Source organism: Cyclopterus lumpus, chromosome 1 (genome assembly GCF_009769545.1).
Source record: "Cyclopterus lumpus isolate fCycLum1 chromosome 1, fCycLum1.pri, whole genome shotgun sequence".
Lineage (NCBI taxonomy): Eukaryota > Metazoa > Chordata > Actinopteri > Perciformes > Cyclopteridae > Cyclopterus > Cyclopterus lumpus.
Window position 1 is genome coordinate 19,578,137 of NC_046966.1, and position 19,101 is coordinate 19,597,237.

Genomic DNA, 19,101 nt, shown 5'->3' on the forward strand with positions numbered 1-19,101 from the left:
TGTATCTTAAAAACACTATGAACTTCTATTATGGCCCCAACAACTTTACATAAAACCTGATTAAGGCCAAAGGTGTGCCTAAAGCTTAACTTAAATGAATGCGTCTACACAGGTTCACCCTCCATATTATTTTCAAATGTCAGTTTTCCTCCAGGATTCAACCTCAAACCAGGGGGTTCTCTTATGATGCTCCAATATTTTACCCTCACAGCTGTCTGTGCAATAGCTATTAAATGATACCTACAAACTAACTCACATTGTATTTCAAAAGATAACACAAGAGACTGCATATGATAACAATATGTACCTAATGTTACTCATTTTTTCTCCCACAACTCCAGTTGAGGTTGAGCACATTCATGTGGCTCACAATTGCTACTTCATGGGGTGTCAACCCCGAACAAAAACAAAACTGACTATTACCACCACTATATAGTGCACTATATTTACTATCAACCATTATATTTGAGGGTCCAAAAGTGAAATCCATGTTCTAAATTGTTACCTCAAAAATGCGCATATAGAACTAACAAAGTAGTAGTATTAGTCAGTGATGCCACCAAATGATGATTAATAAGCATCCAAAATCTGAATTTAGTGCTCACTAGTAAACTAGTGTTTACTATTTAAGATTTAGTGTGAACTTGTCAACAAAGAAGTTATTTTGGACACAGCAATCAGGAGTTCCTTCACAGCGGGTTAAAAAGCCGACAGTGTCTGCCACAATATAACATCTGACCTGGGTGCAGCATAACCTTTTCCATTGTTGCTTTAAAGTCCTACTTGATGGGTTTCTTGGAGATTTCCTGGAGATTCCACTCTCTTCAAGGTGGCTTGGACCTCCCAATAGAAAAACACTTTAATTTCCTCTATCCTTGATCCCACTTTCTCTCAACTACCTCTGCCACACACGCACAGATGGCTGGACTTTTGTCTTGCCTGCTCTAATATTTTTTGCTTCTCTTAATATTTTATTTCCTTCTTTTTTCCCTTGTTTACTAACTTTTTTAATATGTCGTCCACACACACACTTTACATATTTTTGTGAATCCCCCCCCTCAAATCATCAGTCAATATGATTGCCTGAATAAATTAAAGCGAAATAAAAGAAATTGGCACGGTTAACGAGACCGACTCAAATGACACTACCAACTTTCAGTCTCTCCTCTAAATGCAAACTCTGCAGCTAAAACATTCCCAACCCAAGCGCGTACTCTCTCAAGCCTCATGTGAAAGTACCAGGAGGAAGTCCTCCAGCATTTCTTCCCATCAAGCTGCTACCATCATCAATTGCCCCAATCCCGTGGATGTCCTGATTCCCTCATTATACAAATGCCCCTTTCCCGTAACAGTGTTTTGGGTCCCTGAAGGACTTCCCATTATAACCTGACTGCACTTGTTGCTTTAATAAAGCACTCGACACAAGACGCTCCTCATCCTCCTGGTCTTTTCTACTTCACCTAAGACCATCGGCCAGATGGCCCTTGCCATCCTTGTTGACTTGAGGGTATTCCCAATGTATGGCAGAAAATGGAAACGTCTACACTGACACCACCTCCTCTTACTCCCGAGTTCGAAAGGAAAAGGACAAATCCGCCCGCGGCCTCCTTCGGGCCTCCACCAAAGATAGCAGTGACGAGGGGCGCAGTACAAAGCACATTGGGCATTACAAAGCACATTGGGCATTACAAAGAAGGAGAAAAACATCTGCAACACATCGAAAAAACTTTACATGCAGTTGCAGCTTTGCTCAATAACCCAAGAGTATATGATCAGTTTCATAACTGCGTTAAAATTCAGAGGGTTGAGTGGTTGCCTACAGGAAATATCTTATTATCCCAGGAGTGATTATCAGCAAACATTAGTCTCACTTAAGCATCATAAAAAGTTCCGCATGAAGCTACTAAGATCAGTCTTGGCTGCAGGAATGTATACCACACTTCCCATCTATAGACATCCTTAATAACCAATCCGACTCATACCCCCTTCATGTTTTGTCAATATAAGCTTCAAAGCCAGGAAATCTCACTGTCCATATGAGAATGGTTTGAGGAAGGCCCTGGGGTCAGTTACGCAGCAACAGTTAGGAGTGTGGGAATGTGAAGCTTTCCGCAAACAAAGTCAAGGATACCCCCTCGTCTCTCACTCGCCAAGGCCTCGCAGCAGCAATCAGACAGAAGAAAGAAAAAAAATGGTTCATCACATCACCACTACAACTTTATAATCGCCTCAACCGAGGATTCAATACTTGCTCATGCTCTTTCGAAGGGATACACAGAGGGCATTTTGACTCTTGGTGAGTAGTAAAAAATAAATAAAATCAAGGCCTCGTCCATTCATCACACTGGGATCAAAATTATCAATTACTAGACCATGACCAGACCAAGAGTGTACGAGGCAAGAAATTATTCAACTATCAAAATTTGACAACAAATCAACAGCACAAAGTCCCCACCCTCGTCAATGGATAATCTCTTTTAAGGACATACCTGGCTCAGTACAAAATAAGTTAGTCAACATATGACGAGGCCTTGAACAAAATAAGTTACTCAACATATGACGAGACCTTGATATTTTTTTATTTTTTTTGACAACAATAAGCTAGATTGTTATTATTAGAGGGAAAAATGAAAATGTTGTTAGCTAGAAAAAAGATGACTCTTACAAAGACCAATATAACAGCACTGAAATGAATCCTACCTCTGGGCTTTGTGTGTTCCTCTTTTGTTGACAGTGAGTCAGAGAAATGTGTACTTCATGCTATGGTTCTTAACATATATACGGAAGGTTGTTAAAATTGATACATTAAGGAAAAGCCTATTACTTGATCTAATTTGACAAGTAAACAATAAAGTATCTATTCAGTCTAACGACTGCCTGTAACAAGTTGGATTCTGTAGTTAGGCTCTGGGAATCACATGGATATTGTGCAAAAAGAAAAGCACCTTTGCAGCTCCACTTTTGTAATCCCCGGGAGAGAAAACAATGTTTCCATTTCTTACCCCGAGGATGTGGAGTCAACATGACTCTTCTTTGACACGGTCCTTAAAAACACTGATCCAAATACAAAAGTATTGAATATCCTTCTTTCATTTCCTTATTTCCTCATCAAAGCTTTCATACTGATCAGGTCAACTTACACATTTGAATATGCTATTTGTGTCGCATCTCAAATCCCCTGTGGTGACAGAGATAGATGTGTGCCTTATTCTACTCGTCTCATGAAGGACATGCTCAGACCTGAGAGGTCAGGGGATGGCGGGTAACTGGCAGGTAGGGTAGGGTGGAGAGGCAGCTGTATTCTCCTGAAGAGGAAATAAGAGCCACTTGTCTACATCCTCTTTCAAAAGTAACAGTGTAGTAGTAGGTTAAACCTGTATTAACTGTGTCAATGAGTGTCATTTGACCCGACTTCACAACCCCCCTCATGACCTTGGTTTAACAACAGTTGAACACAACTTTTGTGAAATGCCTTTCCTATTACGGATGGTAAATCATCTCAATGTTAGTGTTGTATGAATCAAACTTAACTGACATACAGATTCGGAAAACAGCACGAGAGAAAGACACCATACGGTTCACCTAGAGAGGATCGGGGTGTGGAGATAAATTAAACTGAAAATCTATTTGGTGTTTATGTAATTTCTATTGTTTAGCAGTAGTGTGTGTGGTAACAGTTCCAGACTTGAGTCTGTGTGAATATACACACCCACAGATTTCTCTAACCATAGATGTGAAGCAATGGGGTCAAACTAAGTTTGAAAGAGAGTGTACTCTGGCACTATCCTGGTTATGTGTAGCACATGTAAATATATCTTGTTATCAGGTACCTTGATAAAATGTTATCCCCGTTTTGAAAAACCTGAATTTGCCACCTGGATTCCTTCGATGGAAACCAGGACACCGTGGCACATAAACACTGTATCAAAGTTTCTCAACTTTCTGTCACGTGTAGGATGAAAGTAATTCAAGAAAACCAAAAACTGAGCACACAAAATGCATAATGATGGTCTACATACAAGTAAAAGTCTGACACCAGTAAGCAGACAATGAATTGTGTTGACATTCTTTTGTTCTTCTTCCACTACAGAAGATTATACTGGAGACTAAAATTGAAAAAGCAGCAAGAAATCAAACTGAGTTCATCCTCAAAGGCTGAGTTCACTCGGTCAGTATATAAATTACAGATCTTCTGGATGCCAAGAAGTCAAAGACAGGGCTGTACTGCTGCAGATGATCATAAACTTTGATAATATTAGAATCCTATACAGTGACATAAATAACCAGGTCTCTCTGTGGTCCATTTTCCACATCACAAATGGCATCCAATGAGACTCACAACTATAATACTAGGGTTCCTATTATATTTCAACATACTTCAATAAACAGACTAAATGTAATGAACACCACTCAGAGTAGAACATTATGCAATTCAAAGGATCAGCAAACTACAGTTTACAAAATGACAAATAAACATCTCTCAAACCAATTCAACCTAGACTGAATAGCATAACCTCGATGAGGGTATGATTTATTTGAGGGCTGATGTTGCAGACCTGATTAGTTTGAGCTCGGAGTACCTAATAAAGTGGCAACTAGACGGGGGAAAAGATTGTTCGACCTTTCTTACAATCAGTCAAACTATTACGTCAAAAGATGCACCCATCTAGAGTAAAATTGGTTTCCTGTGCATTGCGAAAACAGAACAATCTACAAGGGATCCTAAACTTTAGCACCCCATATCTCTGAACAAACTGCTCTCATCAGTGTGCCCACGAGCACATCTGGATTTAGCTACAAATAAAAGTTATGTTGCAAGTAAGGTAGATGTTGACCGCGCATGTGGTCTGCGAGCATAAAAAGCATAAAAAGAACACTCGACCGCCCAGCACCCAAATTGCACCTAAAGTTTGTGCTCATGTTGCACGCGGATTCACCTCCTCGCACTTTGCAGCTTCTGACTCAAGTTTGTGCGGCTCGTTCAAAAGCCCAAAAAAGTTTTAGTTCTAGTTGTAGCCGAAAGACAAGTGCCAAACTCGGTCCGATTGTTTAAAAGAACGGTGCGACCCACGGAGGAGAGCCGGATCCGACACCGATAACTTCTCTCAAGTCGTCAACCAGCTCTCCCACATCAACAGAAGTGCGTTCAGACGGCGAGCGTGAGCGCCGCTAACCCGACTCCCCCGACCGAGCCACTCGGCGAGGGGGGCTAACGCTCGGGCCCACCGCTCCGTGTCCCCGTTATTATTATTACTTATTGGCGTTCTGCACTTTGTAATCATACACACCGTGTTTACCTCAGAAGTGTGGAGGCGAACAAAAGACAGCAAGCAGGCCTCTCCGGTGATACTCCTTTTGGCTGTGTATCCAAAACAGAAATATATATCCCCGTTGGAGCTCGGTGACGCTAACGCGACGGGGCTCCGGTGAGGTGGCGACGCTCGTTCTTTCGCGTCTCGGTTTTCCAGCAGCAGCAGCACGTCAAAGTGTTACCCGACGAACAGGAGCTAGCACGCTAGCTGGAGGAGCTAACTAGCCTCCACAGACCCCAAGTTCGTGTAACGTTAGCTGGCTGGTGAAACACCGCTGACGTTAGCCGCCGTGTCAAAACTGACTGTTGCTCGACCCACTGGCTCCGTTGTTTCACTGGGCGACGCTGGAAGGCGTCCGACCATTGCAAGAGGAGGGGGCGCGCGTCCACCGAGACCTAACAGCGTGTCGGTTGCGAGTGATTTAGCCGCTCACGGGCTCTTCGACAACCGCCAGGTTTGTTCGTCTCCTGACTCTCCGCCGACTGGAGAGAATGGCTGTCGCGACGTGATGACGCCACGTTTTTGTTTGGTCGCGGGCGCTTGAATGTGATGTAACGGTCTACTCCCTGGGAGACGTCCGTGTGAGGGGGAACGCTCGAGTGTTTGTTTGTTTTTACATTTAAAATAAAGGAATAATACGGTTAACCTTTCAGATACCCGCAAATGGACTTGGAAACAGGTTAATTATATGTGTAATGACATATATGTCAAATTAATGATAACATACCTAACCTTTGATAGAAGGGAACATTAAATATAAACTAAATAAATAAACACACGTATGTATGTCTCTATTTTCAATTAATAATATAAATAATAATAATAATAATAATTTTTTTTTTTAAGTATTTGTACAAAGGGATTTCCATAAACAGCATAAAAAGAAGGAAAAAAACAATCACAAATTAAAAATGAAAAAAATTCCAGAACAGCAAAATACAAGCAGACAGTCAAAAGACTGGATGAAATGTACTAATAAATCACTCAAAAGCTGAAACAAGCGACTACTAACTGGAAGACTGTTCCAAAGCAGTGCAGCAAACGCTTGATAAGCCTTTGAAATTAACCTGGACTCTTGAACAGCTTGCAGGACTAAGCCAGCAGATCTGAGAGGCCTTTTTGGACAGTACGGAGTTAAAAGTTCACTGATGGACATGAATATAAATAAAGCCTAAATAAAAACATTAGTGAGGGTAAACATGTCAAGCTGGATTTTGTATGCGTTTCTCAAGCATTATTGTATATGCAGAATGTATATGTTAATGACCCCTTTGTTATTCCAGTTATTATCTTCAGTTAATTCAATCCAAAATAATTTCCAAGAGGATTTGTGTATTTTAAATGCCAATTAGTGCAACTTTAATCAGTGTTATCTAGACCACTTATTATATTCTGTGGTTCAAATTATTAATGACTTCAAAGCCCATAAGTCTTTTTAGAGAATAAAACAGACCATATGCAATAGCTTCACAAACAGATGCAAATTCTCTATTAAGCCACCATGAATTCATCGTAAGCAAAGCATCAAGATTGAGCAAATAAAATACCTTTAATGGTGGATTACTAAAATTGTGCACAAAACCTTACTTATTCTGAAGGAAAGTCGAAGATAAGAAATATTTTGTATATGGGAGGTAGATCAAAATGTGCATCATTTCAGAAATCACGCTGAAAATGTAGACTTAATTTTTTGTTGCGCCACATTTACTCAGGCCAAAAATAAAGCTTTAAAAATGTATAATGGATTAGACCACTACTGCTGCTGCAGCTGCTTAGGTTAGCCCTGCTGTGCCAGTCATGGTTAGCTTTGGCTCACGGTAATTGTCATGCCCTGTATCTGGATCCTCCAGGGAGAGTCTGAAACCCTGAGATATCACTAAGCACCAAACATGTGATTCCTGAGAAGTGTGGAATTGAGACTGGCATCTAGTCAACGAAGACCGAAACACAGACCCTGGGATACAAAGAACGACTGTAAAAATCCTCACTTTGCCACTAAATACTCTCTAGCTGTGTGCTTTTATGAAAATTGCTCCTGAAAGTGGACTCTCTAAAATCTGAACTTAAAGTCTGAGATTTTCATTGGTGTCATCTCTCTATGTGCTGTTTAAGGCCTTTTGTCAGTGACACTAAACACTCAAATACTTGATAATCGTGTGTGTTGTCTGTGTTTGTGTCAGAGACTTTAAAAAAGAGATTGTATCCACATACAAACTGCAGATGACATACTATGTTTATCTCATGAAACTGTGTACAATGTCATGTAAACAGTTTCCCTATCGTCCAAACAGTGACCTCTTAAAATAAAGTCATCTAGAGAGTGATTTCATATGTATATACTGCAAATATACAATAGTGTATAAATAGTAAGTGTTTGGTGACCCCCTCACATTTGTCTTGAGACTACCTGAGGGTACCCGGCCCCCAGACTGGCAACCAGTGGTCTTAAAGCAAATTTCTAGGAGCTTTTTCCCCTCCTAAAAAAAAACAACCATATAATAATAATAACATGGTTTAATTGTTATTATTTATTCAGATTTTTGTGAATGTCCAAGTCTAAAACAAAGTCTCAACCATTTAAAATTACCATAATGTAAAGTATGTGCCTCAGATTCCCAAACTTCCTGGGAAAACAGTACAGAGGGCATGACCCCGGTGTGCTCAGCTTCAGCCCTGGTTGGCGTGTCTTATCACATGTTTTCCAAATGGTGCAACAGGCAGTCTTTCATAAGAGGCCGAGGAAAGTTTCACACGCTGTAAACTGCTCATCACGACTCTACAAAAGGACCAAACTCAAAGCTATTGTGAAGTAAGTCCCCTATAATGACACAAACACGCTCGCTCGCTCTCTTTCTCTCACACACACGCACACACACACACACACACTCACACACCCACGCACTCCCTGGTGTACGCTGTGTTTTCCACTCAAAGATTACCCAAGAATGACGACTGAATGCGATGATTGCGACAGACGGACGATGCTCTGTAACATCACAGCTCTTGAAAGCAAACAAACACAGCTGTGAAATGGGACTGATAGAGTGTGACAAGCAGCCACTGTGCCTGCTGGGCAGAATGTGATTCAGTCGACAAGTAAATTCAGATCTGACGGTCACTGAAAATATGATGTTATGAACCTCTGGAGGATTACATCCCATTTCTGTTCACTGTTAAAGACATGACTTCAATCAAAGTTATAAACATACCTTTTGTCACATACACCAGGAAATATATATCGTACCTGGTTTGAGACTATGTGCGTATTGTTTGACACAGTCATATTAGAGGCATTTCTGTTTTATTTGCCTATAAAACCAGTCAGGGCAGAATCTGGCACAGTGGGAACAATGCTGTTTAAAAGTCACGTTGCACGTGCACTTCAAAAAACCTTCCCCGTGCTGCTGTAGAACATCTAATGTACATTATCTATGAGGTAACATTATATTCATGAGCTGAGTATGAGTATTTAACGAGCACTCCTTTATCAGTATTTTCTCAATTAATTGACCAATTGTTTGATTAATAAAAGATGGTGAAATACTTAGTTAGGTTAAATAAAAGATGGTGAAATACTTAGTTAGATTTAATAAAAGATGGTGACATACTTAGTTGGGTTAAATAAAAGATGGTGAAATACTTAGAGCACAAAAAAAGCATTAACACTCACCCAGGATGAAATATTACAAAACAAATCCTACATACAAACATAACAGAAGTGAGGAAACCCCTTTTTTCCTCATTCAGGTCATCTCACAGCCTCTGGGTTTCAACTGCAACGACTCTGACCCGTTTTAAGTCTGGAACAAACAAAAGACCTCTGCCCGAAGATCTCAAGCTACGCATCGTAAAAGGTCAGAAATAAACACCTTGAGTGGCCCTAAAAGCAGGTAAACAGTGAACATCCCCGTCGTCTTTCAAAATGTTACAAGATTTCCGTCTCCAAGTGATGGGTGATGTCAAAAAGCAGTACTTTTGACAGAGCTACTCCGAAGCCACAGAATCAAACTGTTTTCACAGGCCGAGTAGTAGCACGACACACAACTAGAACTCACTGGAGTGCCTCTTTAAATATCATTAATAACATCATAAAATACATTTCTGGGAGCCAGTATGAAGAGGGAATAACAGGTGTAATGTGATCACACAGCTCTGATTAAAAAGACCTTGGCAGCGGAGGTCTGTAACCTCAATAGTCCTTTTCTTAAGACCAGAGGCTGATGCAGCAATCAAGGTGTGAAAAGATAGAAGAATGTGAGATTCTTGGATGAAGAGTGCCTTACAAATATAATGCATTATTATTATTATTATTATTATGGAGTGCGTTTTTCTAAAATGTGAAATATATCTTTCTTTCGAGTTGATAAAAACATTACTAGACAATCCTTTAGCTATGACACCCCACACTTAAGTGACCTCCAGACAAAAGGCAGCAGGCTTGAGGTACCTGTGTAAACAGTAACTCAGTACTTCCTCATACGCGTTATTTGACGATTATGAAAAATGCCAACGTTTAGTCAGCAGCCAGACAGCACTGGCAATGCAGACGCTGTGAGGTGGGAGACAGAACTGCTGTCTGGAAATATTAACGAGAGAGAGAGAGAGAGAGAGAGAGAGACTCATTTGTATTCATTGGTTTGCATGGATTGTCTGCCCTTACCCCTTCAGACCTTCAGACCTTCCACTGGTTTGAATTCCGTCACACATACAGAGCTCATCAGTGGATTTATAGTCGAGAGCGGTACTGTGACAGCAACACATACAGGGCAGATGTGAGGCCCTTTAAACACGCCGTTTTATATTTAATGTAGTTGAAAACGGGAAGCAGCTATCACGTGTGCCTGGATGGAATATGCCATTCATCTTACACGTTAAACAAGACAAGACTGCTCGCAGCTATTTAGTGGTGCTTTGAGTGAAAACGTCAACATGCTAACATGCTCACAATAGCAAGAGTACGATGTGGATGTGTAGCAGGTGAAATGTTTGGCAGGTTCTTAATCTTAGCCTGGAAACAATGCTAAATAGCACCAAGGAAAGCTCAAGCTTAATTCTGCAGGTATTTGCTCATGACGCAAAGTAATACATTGAGATGGAGTTCACCAAACTTTCACAATATACAACTTTTATATAATGTGAATGTGTGTATTTAAGTTCTTGTCAAGGCATTTAACTCAAAACCACAAATGTCAACCTTGTGGAGACGCCAGATGAAAAGTTGTGTGCGTGTGTGTGTGTGTGTGTGTGTGTGGTGGTGGGGGGGGGGGGGGCACCAATGTCAGTAGGATTCATCCTCTGGGGACCATGAATGCATGTACTAAATTTGATGGCGATCAATCCATTCGTTGTGGAGATATTTGAAAAGCAAAAGCAACGTTTCCATCCCCTGAGCCACGCTGGCATCGTGATTTTATCAAGAGAGTTTATTTAATTAAATTGTGTTCAAAGCAAAACAACAAGACAACAAACAGCCTCATATGAAATATTTACAAAAGGCATTCCTTGAAAATAATATCTTTTGGTTTACTGTATTCTCATATTTACTGTGCAAGATAATGCAAAAATACTGACTGACACTCTCATGTGTCATGACTGCTTAGATTCAACACATTTAAAGCCCAAACCGGAAACACAACAGCATCTGTAGACATAAAGTATTCAGTCAGAGAGTTATTATCTACTGTACGGTGAGATGAAAATCTTATCAGTAGCTGCTTTTTAAAAGCCGCTTCAGCAACGGTAATAATTCATCAAAAGACTTAGAAATGAGTGCAACTGCTTTCACACTTAAAGTGAAGTCCTAACCAGCTCGGCACAGGCATGCAAAGGAGTGGCCTTCTCTGTCATGCATGCCTGCAATCTTCAGCAGGATATTTCCCCATTAAAACCTGCAGCTGGAGGGAGTCACACAGTGTAATACAACAATGAGGCATTGAGCTGAAGAGAAGCCATCAGCAGAAACTATGAGCGGTCATATCTGTGGTGACCACAGCCTCATTTTAACAGCATGAATTTGAAGAAAAGGGAAGCACAGGGCTTTTTTAAAAGTTCAATCTAATTACTTCTCCCGCTGTTTCTTTGATTTTGGCAGAGATTACCGTACAAACTCTTTTGTTCAGACTACACCTTGGCAAATGAAATACAATACAATATTTTTCCATCTGTTATTGTCTCTAAATGTAGCACTTGAAGTAGATCCACATTTGAAATCAATGTCATAGCTTTTTGGAGTTATAGCCACATAGTTGAATGCACTTATTGTCAGTAGCTTTGGATTAAAGCGTAATAAATGTAATGTAATGCAATGAAGCAACACATGAAAGGCACAACACTGATCAAAGAGACACTATTTAACAAGTTTAAGTCCAATTGTTGTCCACTGAAAACTTTCAGGGTGAATAACATGTGACAATGTTGTTTTAAGAATTCATTTTTTCTTCAAAAATAAAAATGATGTTTGCTAGTGTCCTTTAAGTCCTTTTTTTGTAGAAAAGGTCAGAACATTGTGGACTGTGTGTTCTTGCGCGCCTGGAGAGCGTCCTTTGTTCACCTGCAGAAATCGAAAGAGAGAGAGGTGACAATGTTAGAATCAGAGAGGTTACTGCTAAATAATATCTCAACGCTGGTGGCCTGAGGCCATTTTCTTTTCTGACCTTCAACTCGATTAGAGCTATTTTGTTGATTTGGTTTGAAGATTTTTTTTCTTCTTTTTAACAGCCCTGAAAAAGAGGGCAGAAGAGCTGCTGCGGTTCCACGCTGCAGCAGCAACATACTGTTGTTCTGACCTCTCTTGTGTAACCTAACGTGTACAGAGGGCCGCCACATTGAATGAAAGTACCCTCTAACCTTTGCACAGCTTTAGAAATAAAATCCTCAGAAAAAAAGCTGTGTGTAAATTATGTTAGTCAACATCTTTTATGCTGAAGTGGACCTTGACCCCGCCTTCCCTAGCGCTTCCAGTAAGGACACTATCGCACACTTCAATACATACCTGGCGTAATGACTAGCAGGTGTTCAAACGCTACCAGTGTGCAGTGACGAAAGGGTCACAGTTCATTTTAGCTATTCTGAAACCAGCTGGTGCATCAAAACAAACACGGGCTGCCAGGAAACAGCAAACGTTTGGGAAACAGTCCAACACGACTGTTGATCTGCAATATGTTGCATTATTGTTTTGAGTGTATTCATAATAAAGAAGCAGGCGTATTCACACCTGCAGGAACGTTGCTCAATAAATAATTACCCTTGCTGTGACACATTGCTACTGACTAGTCATCAACAATAACAAATAACCTCTTAAGGTTTACGGAAAAGAAAATATTAACTAAAGCTAATATATACATACGCACTATTTTATGCATTTACATTTGTTTTGATATCTAAAAACAATATTTTAGAGCTGATAAATTCAAAGGCATCAAACATTTTAAGGCACATTATGACTAAAGGTGATAATTTAGAGATACTTTTACAAGTTGAAGATGAGAACATGCTTATTGATCATGATGACATGAAACTATATAAAATCTGTATGTCTTCATAAACTAAGGGAAGTGAAAATTGTACTCACCATAAATATATTCATGCGTGTATAGAGTCCTCTGCAGGTTCAACTAGAACAAACAAACAAATGAACATGAGGTTACTCAAATAGTCACTAAATCATCACACTTTAAAATACTCTGTTGACAAAAAATGACTTTGGCATAAAATGACAACAATTAGAGTAACAGTGACCTCTGCTGGATAAACTCCGCCAACTAATCTTACTGTAAGAAAAGGATCCATTTTACCACTTTTGATCATTTTCTTCTAGCTTTCATCTCAGAGCAGGCAATCAGACACAAAGGATGTTGTATAGTGCAATTAGAAAAGAATTATACAGTAGAGAAGATCATAAAAACAATAACTAGGCTTATAAAAGAGTTCCCAACACACATTTATCAGGAAACGGAAATACATACAAACAATACAAATTTGAAGATAGTAAAAGTGTAAACAAATACATTTTCAACTTCCAGACATGGGTAATAATGAATATATATAATATTCCTCAATAGATCCCCTCAGAGTGAATCCAACCTTTTCTGCATAAAACATCACCCTTCTGTTTTGTTTTTTTGACAGATGTTTATACTTTAATGTCTTACATACTTTATTTAGAGATACCTACCATCCTTTTTCATCCATTGGTCCAACTCTTCCATTTCTAGCTCCAGCACCGAGGGCACGTCTTCTTCAAACATGGGCCTGGAAGGTACAAAGTCATGGACATCAAATAAAAAACACAACAAAAAAAAGGTTGAAGTGTCAATCTTGAAGATTATTATTGATTAAAATGTCTGTTAGGTCACTTTCAATCGCCAAAGGAGGCAACACAGTGGTGTGTGAGCCTATGGCCCACTGGCGAATATTTGCAGTTTTACTAATATGGTGTCTGTGGTGACATTCACAGAAAGAAAATGCTGTAGGCCTATTACAGTTTTTCTTCCATTGCACAAAAAAACTCCACACTTGTTAAACTCTGAGCATAATTCCATTCACTCAAATATAAATTCTTAATCAACCAGGACTGAAATGTTGAGGATCAAACAGCCTTCGAATGTATTTTCTGACACCAGCAAGTGGTTTCGGTTGAACGTTCTGTTGCTAGCAACCACTGCTCCAGTTTAACGGACGTTGTTACGGACAACATGTTGTCAGATTAGTGACCAAGCAATGGCCGACATCTTTTTATCTTCAACCCATAATGCCATTGTTGGAGGAAGTACTCTTTTTATTCAAATTGTTTTGTTGATAGTTGTCCTGAAATCAGTTTGTTGCTAACCTAGCTGTTAGCATTCAGAGGTTTGTTAGCACAACAGTGTTGCTAAAAGCAGCGTTACTCTTTTTACTTGTACTTTTGTGGCATGTTTACTGTACTTCCTTCCATGACCTAATGTTGATGCTTTTTATTGGTGATAGAGTTTTGTGAATCCCATTTCCTTCTTACTGTACCAATTACATTTTACAGGCTTCCTTTGTTCTTAGGTCGACTATTTTCATTGAATTTATTGTGTTTTGTTCAAGACTGTTTTTCACAGTTTCACAATTGCTTCCATTCAGACCTCGAGGCCAACGGCCATCTTCAACCTTTATTTGAGGTGCTTTTCGGCTCCCTGCATAGCCGTGCACCGACGCACATGGCGAGAGAGGAAGAATGTGTAATTTGGGGAACTCAATGTATCAAGATATAATGTTTGAGATGTTGTTGATGTTCTATAGCAGTGAAGACAGATACATCGCTAACCCTACATTACTTCAACTTAACTCTCACGGTAGTAAGCGCATGCAACCTAAACCTAACCTTTTTCACACAAAGGTCATGTTTTTCAAACAGGAAAAGTGTCATCTCTCTAAGCATTAAAGCATTAAGATGGGCTCCTGAATGTTTCTTTAAAATGTATAATTGTCTTTCAAATTAGCAGCTGTAAAAAAGAAAATTTAATTCTCAATACTTACATTGGCACCTTCTCTGTACTGGACCCATCCAAATATGGATCCTCTTTTCTCAGCTCTATGAGAAGAGAACACGGCTCAGTCATCTTCATGATGATAAATTGCCATATTTTACTTAAAAGAGCCAAGTTGAGTTTTCATATTATATAAATAGCAAACACTGACAAGTAGTCAAGTTATTTTCAACAATAGTAAGTCAATATAGGAAACCATAGGACATTTTCTGTGCTATTTTTCAAATGCTGCTACATTTTGACATGTTTATGACTGAGCAGGAAATTTGAAGTTATAAATTAAAATACAGAGATATCTTCCAATGCTTTTGATGTGATAAAAAAATAAATACATTGGCCACCATGAGTGTTCCCTCTTGTGATGGACATACCTTGATTCCTCACTTTTTGGTTCCACCTGCGGTTGATGAAAATACCGCACACTATCATGCCGATGATAATGAACACCAGCACCACAGGGACCAGGATGATGGTGGGACTCAAACTCTCCGAATCGCCCGACCCCTCCCTAGGATCAGTAACATTGCCGTCCGCTGTCGGGTCGAAGGTCTCTGCAGAAGCAAGGCAACGGTTGTCTGTCTTTAGATCTGTTACTTCTGTCATAAATGTGTGCTGCTGCAGGGTTGTTATCTTTGTCCTGACATTTTATCTAATAGTACAGTGCCTTTCACCAGTCCCTGGATGTTTCACCCTTTTGTTGCTTTTATACATGAAATCATGGTCAGTATAATTTGGCTTTTTTTGACAAGAATTTGCACCAAAAAAAGCTTTTTTATTGTCAAAGTGAAAACAGATCTTTTTACAGCTTTTTTTTGGTGCAAATTCTTGTTAAGAAAAGCCACCTGTATAAAATCAATAGGGGTGAACCATCCAAGGAGGGTGAGGCGGAAATACTTTTTATACCATGACATACCATTACCGGGAGCGGTCCCTCCTGAGCCACGACCTTCTTCATCGGTATTCTGAACTGAAAGCAACCACAGAGGAAAGATTGGAGGATTTTACTGAAACATGTTAGTGAGTACTCAGATGTTTCTCTTCCCTCCACAACATTGTGCCAAGCAGTGACATGAAATTGCTTTACGTTGTTACATTCTGAACGACTGAACAATGAATCATTTCTTTTATAGCCTCCCTGAGGGTAGATGGACAACAACACCGTGTATATTAAAAGCTGTTGTGGACTTACTGTCCACTGTGAGGGAGTCATCCGGGGCTGCAGTGGCATCAGAATCAGATGGTTCTGTTTGTACAAACACACAGAGAGAGAGAGAGAGAGAGAGAGAGAGAGAGAGAGAGAGAGAGAGAGAGAGAGAGAGAGAGAGAGACAAGCACATGATTGTTATGACAGCAACGAGTAAGTCCCATGAGTTTTTAAGATTTATTACACATGGCCAAAAGTACGTAGACACAAGTGAGCATTATCTGGTTGCTTGACGTCTCATTTCAAAACCACTGGCTACCTTACACGAATATGCTGTTAGAGCTTCCACTCCTCTAAAAAAAATTTTTAAAGAGTTTACAACAAGTCATAACGTGCAGAAAGCCTTTACAGTCATTTTGACTGTAGGCAAGACCAGATAGGTTCAAAAGTATTGAAGACAGCAAACCTCATGTTTTGACCAGAATGAGGAGAAGTACAAAACTCAGAAGTCTTCATCACAAAACTACCATCTGTGTTTCTATCAGTGTATGTGATTAAAAAAAAGATGTATTCCTATCTGTCTCTGATAGAAAAAAGGAAACCACCACTCAGTCCACTGACCATAGCCCCTTCACAGGATGTGACCTGGGATACCACAAACAAGGCGAAAAAAGAGTTTATATTCCACAATTTAAAAAAAAATGTTCCCATGGTGTGTGGTTTATTTTTCATTGAACAAAAGTACATTAGCGTTAATAAGGTATTTTGCTCTGAAAGCTCTTGATTTACATCTGTAAACGTTTGATCATCATCAGCAACAGTGCTGCTCTGCATCTCAAGATATTGTATCTTATTAAAAAATGGAAACAATGTTACTACAAGGTCTAGCCCCACAGTGTCCACTTACATTTTGACCACAGAGTGTATTATTATTTCTTGAATTTATTATTCTCGCCTCACCTGATAATAATTCTGTATCACCATTCACGTCTGTCTCTGCAACAATGGCGTCCTCTTCGGTTGTTTGCGTTTCTGTGTCTGCATCATCATATCCATCGTTGTATATCACTGCAATTCAACGCCTCTCATTAATTCATGGTACCGCCATTCAAGGAAAACATGTGCAGCGTTTATATTGAAAGTGAAACACAAAGAGAATGAGGACAGTTACTTCTGCAGGGTTTCTAAAACAACATCTGACAAACTGTCACGGTCGGATCACACAGGATGTTTTCAAGCTGTTGCTACAAAGATCGAAAATGTTGCAAAATGCACCTTCTGGACGGCACAGAGAAGGTGGAGATTTGCAACATGTTGAGCAATTAGTTCCCGACAGAGCTTTGTCACAATGTCACTTTGTGAGAAAAAAAAGTTCCCTTTTGCTTTAGGACCAAAGAGAAATGCAAAAGTTCAGTTTTTAAAATACTAAGACGACAGCGTGCAAATATAATTCTTCAGCTGATCCAGGATTTAAAAAAAACGTTACATTGTTTAATTTGAAATACAGGAGGGATTAAGTTGCCACACGTGGCATAGTTTTCACAAAAAAAGTGCTTTAAACTGTAAGTACTTTTGGGTCTTCAAGCATTGCTATTTAATTCATCCACCCTATCAAGAAGTTGCACTCACGGTCACAAAGTCAGAAATTAAAGCGCAAAAAGAGAAAGCAGGGAGGAGACAGGAAAGCGAAGGTGAGGGTAAAGAAACTAATCTACCTGTTCCAGTCAGAGTGGCCAGCAGCAGCAGGAGCAGAGGGGTCTTCATCCGGGGCCCTCTCATGCTACTAGTCCCAGGAGCAAACATAATGCCATTGTGTGCCCACTTCCTTCTCTACTGTCACCGCATCACACTTCCTGATCTGACTTAATATGTTAAAAGGACGGAAAAGGGGGAAAAAAAAGAGACTCACTCACTCACACACGAACACACCCTCAGACTCACTCCTCAGATAACTCACTCGGATGTGATGCAATCGACTGTGTGCTTGTCGCCACAAGTCTGACGGCTCTTCAGCTGCAGTACAATCGCATTCCTGCCGGTCCAGTATGCAGCCCTACGGAGCGAGGGGGAAGCTGAACAAACTTTAAGGAAGGAAAATAAACTATTTGTGTGTGTGTGAGCTCAGCAAAGGGCCAGCTGGTGGTGTATATCTCTTGAAGGAATTGTGAAGGTGCTGAGCTTCTGCTTAAAATAACTCGCCGGCTGTGAATGTGCTCCATGTTTGTTTGTTTGTTTGTATGTATGAGAGGCAGTCGCTGTTGTGTTGTAAAAAAACTGGTCTTGAATATAATAGTCATGCTGTTATGATTCTCTACGGATGAAGACTGTTGGCCTACTTTGAGAAGACTACATTTGTTTCTTCATCTCGGAGAAGAAACAGGTTGTACATGATGTTCCCACATGATGGCGGGGGTTTGAGGTTTCTATCAACTCTTGATTATTATCAATACAAAACCCCTCGTCTGCAACTTCCTTTGAAGACTGGTTGTCAGTTCTGCTAAGCCTGAAAAGAATTAGGCAATAGTTGCTGATTCTTACATGAGAGAAATCTAACTAACGGTTAATTGATCCAGGACATGACATGCTCCGAGAACAAAAAAACATTTTCCTGTTAAAATAGTAAATAACTTCTAAAACAATATGTTACAGTCTGGTTATGGGTATTTAATATGCCAGAAAAAAGATTTCACGTGTCCCAAAGCATAGTATGGCAAATGCAGTATGCCAAATATACCAGGATGTACTGAATCGCATTTTGCAATACGCAAGCCAGCATCCTTTTCTGGCTGTTATGACCCACAATCCTCTGTGCCACAGATATATGAGCAAGAGAGTCAAAGTTCAAGGTGTCACATTATGAGGAAGTAGTGTGTCCCAATTGATTGCATACTGCATGCAACAGTACATGCTTTATAAGGGCGGCTGCAGTATGTACTACAAGTACAAATAATAATAATCTCTCCAGCGTGTTTTTGGTCTACCTTGGGGTCTCTTCTGGGTCTAAGCCTATCCTGTAGCCCTACCTGGGCTATCACAACAGGGCTATCGCCTTAAAAGCCAGGTGGTGGAGGTGTGTGTGTGTGCTCCAGTGACCCTGGGAGCTGAAGGGGGCAATAGCTCCTGGCAGGGTCCC

The 19,101-nt window shown here is 40.0% G+C and overlaps 2 protein-coding genes across 11 annotated transcripts in view; both read right to left on the reverse strand.

Moving 5' to 3' along the window:
* fbxw7 (F-box and WD repeat domain containing 7) overlaps positions 1-8,991 on the reverse strand; it is a 102,114-nt gene extending 93,123 nt beyond the window's left edge. For 3 of the 9 annotated variants that reach the window (XM_034540770.1, XM_034540762.1, XM_034540780.1), the window contains exon 1: positions 5,298-5,854. The gene's annotated coding sequence lies outside the window, so the exon portion shown is untranslated. Of the gene's footprint in view, positions 1-5,288; positions 5,859-8,982 lie in introns of those variants that run through there. The other 6 variants (XM_034540748.1, XM_034540740.1, XM_034540755.1 and 3 more) reach the window with 4 other exon arrangements.
* A 1,729-nt stretch (positions 8,992-10,720) lies between these two features.
* tmem154 (transmembrane protein 154) lies at positions 10,721-17,947 on the reverse strand. Of its 2 annotated transcripts, none has more exons than XM_034540815.1 (9): positions 17,684-17,947; positions 16,929-17,036; positions 16,014-16,067; positions 15,738-15,791; positions 15,196-15,375; positions 14,814-14,868; positions 13,486-13,562; positions 12,883-12,925; positions 10,721-11,862 (listed from the first exon to the last, which is right to left on the reverse strand). In XM_034540815.1, the coding sequence occupies exons 1-8, from the start codon at positions 17,769-17,771 to the stop codon at positions 12,894-12,896; spliced, it is 648 nt and encodes a 215-aa protein (XP_034396706.1). In that variant the 5' UTR covers positions 17,772-17,947; the 3' UTR covers positions 10,721-11,862; positions 12,883-12,893. The 2 variants fall into 2 exon arrangements, with proteins under 2 accessions (XP_034396706.1, XP_034396715.1); XM_034540824.1 differs by lacking the exon at positions 17,684-17,947 and adding an exon at positions 17,140-17,320.
* Positions 17,948-19,101: the final 1,154 nt, after the last annotated feature.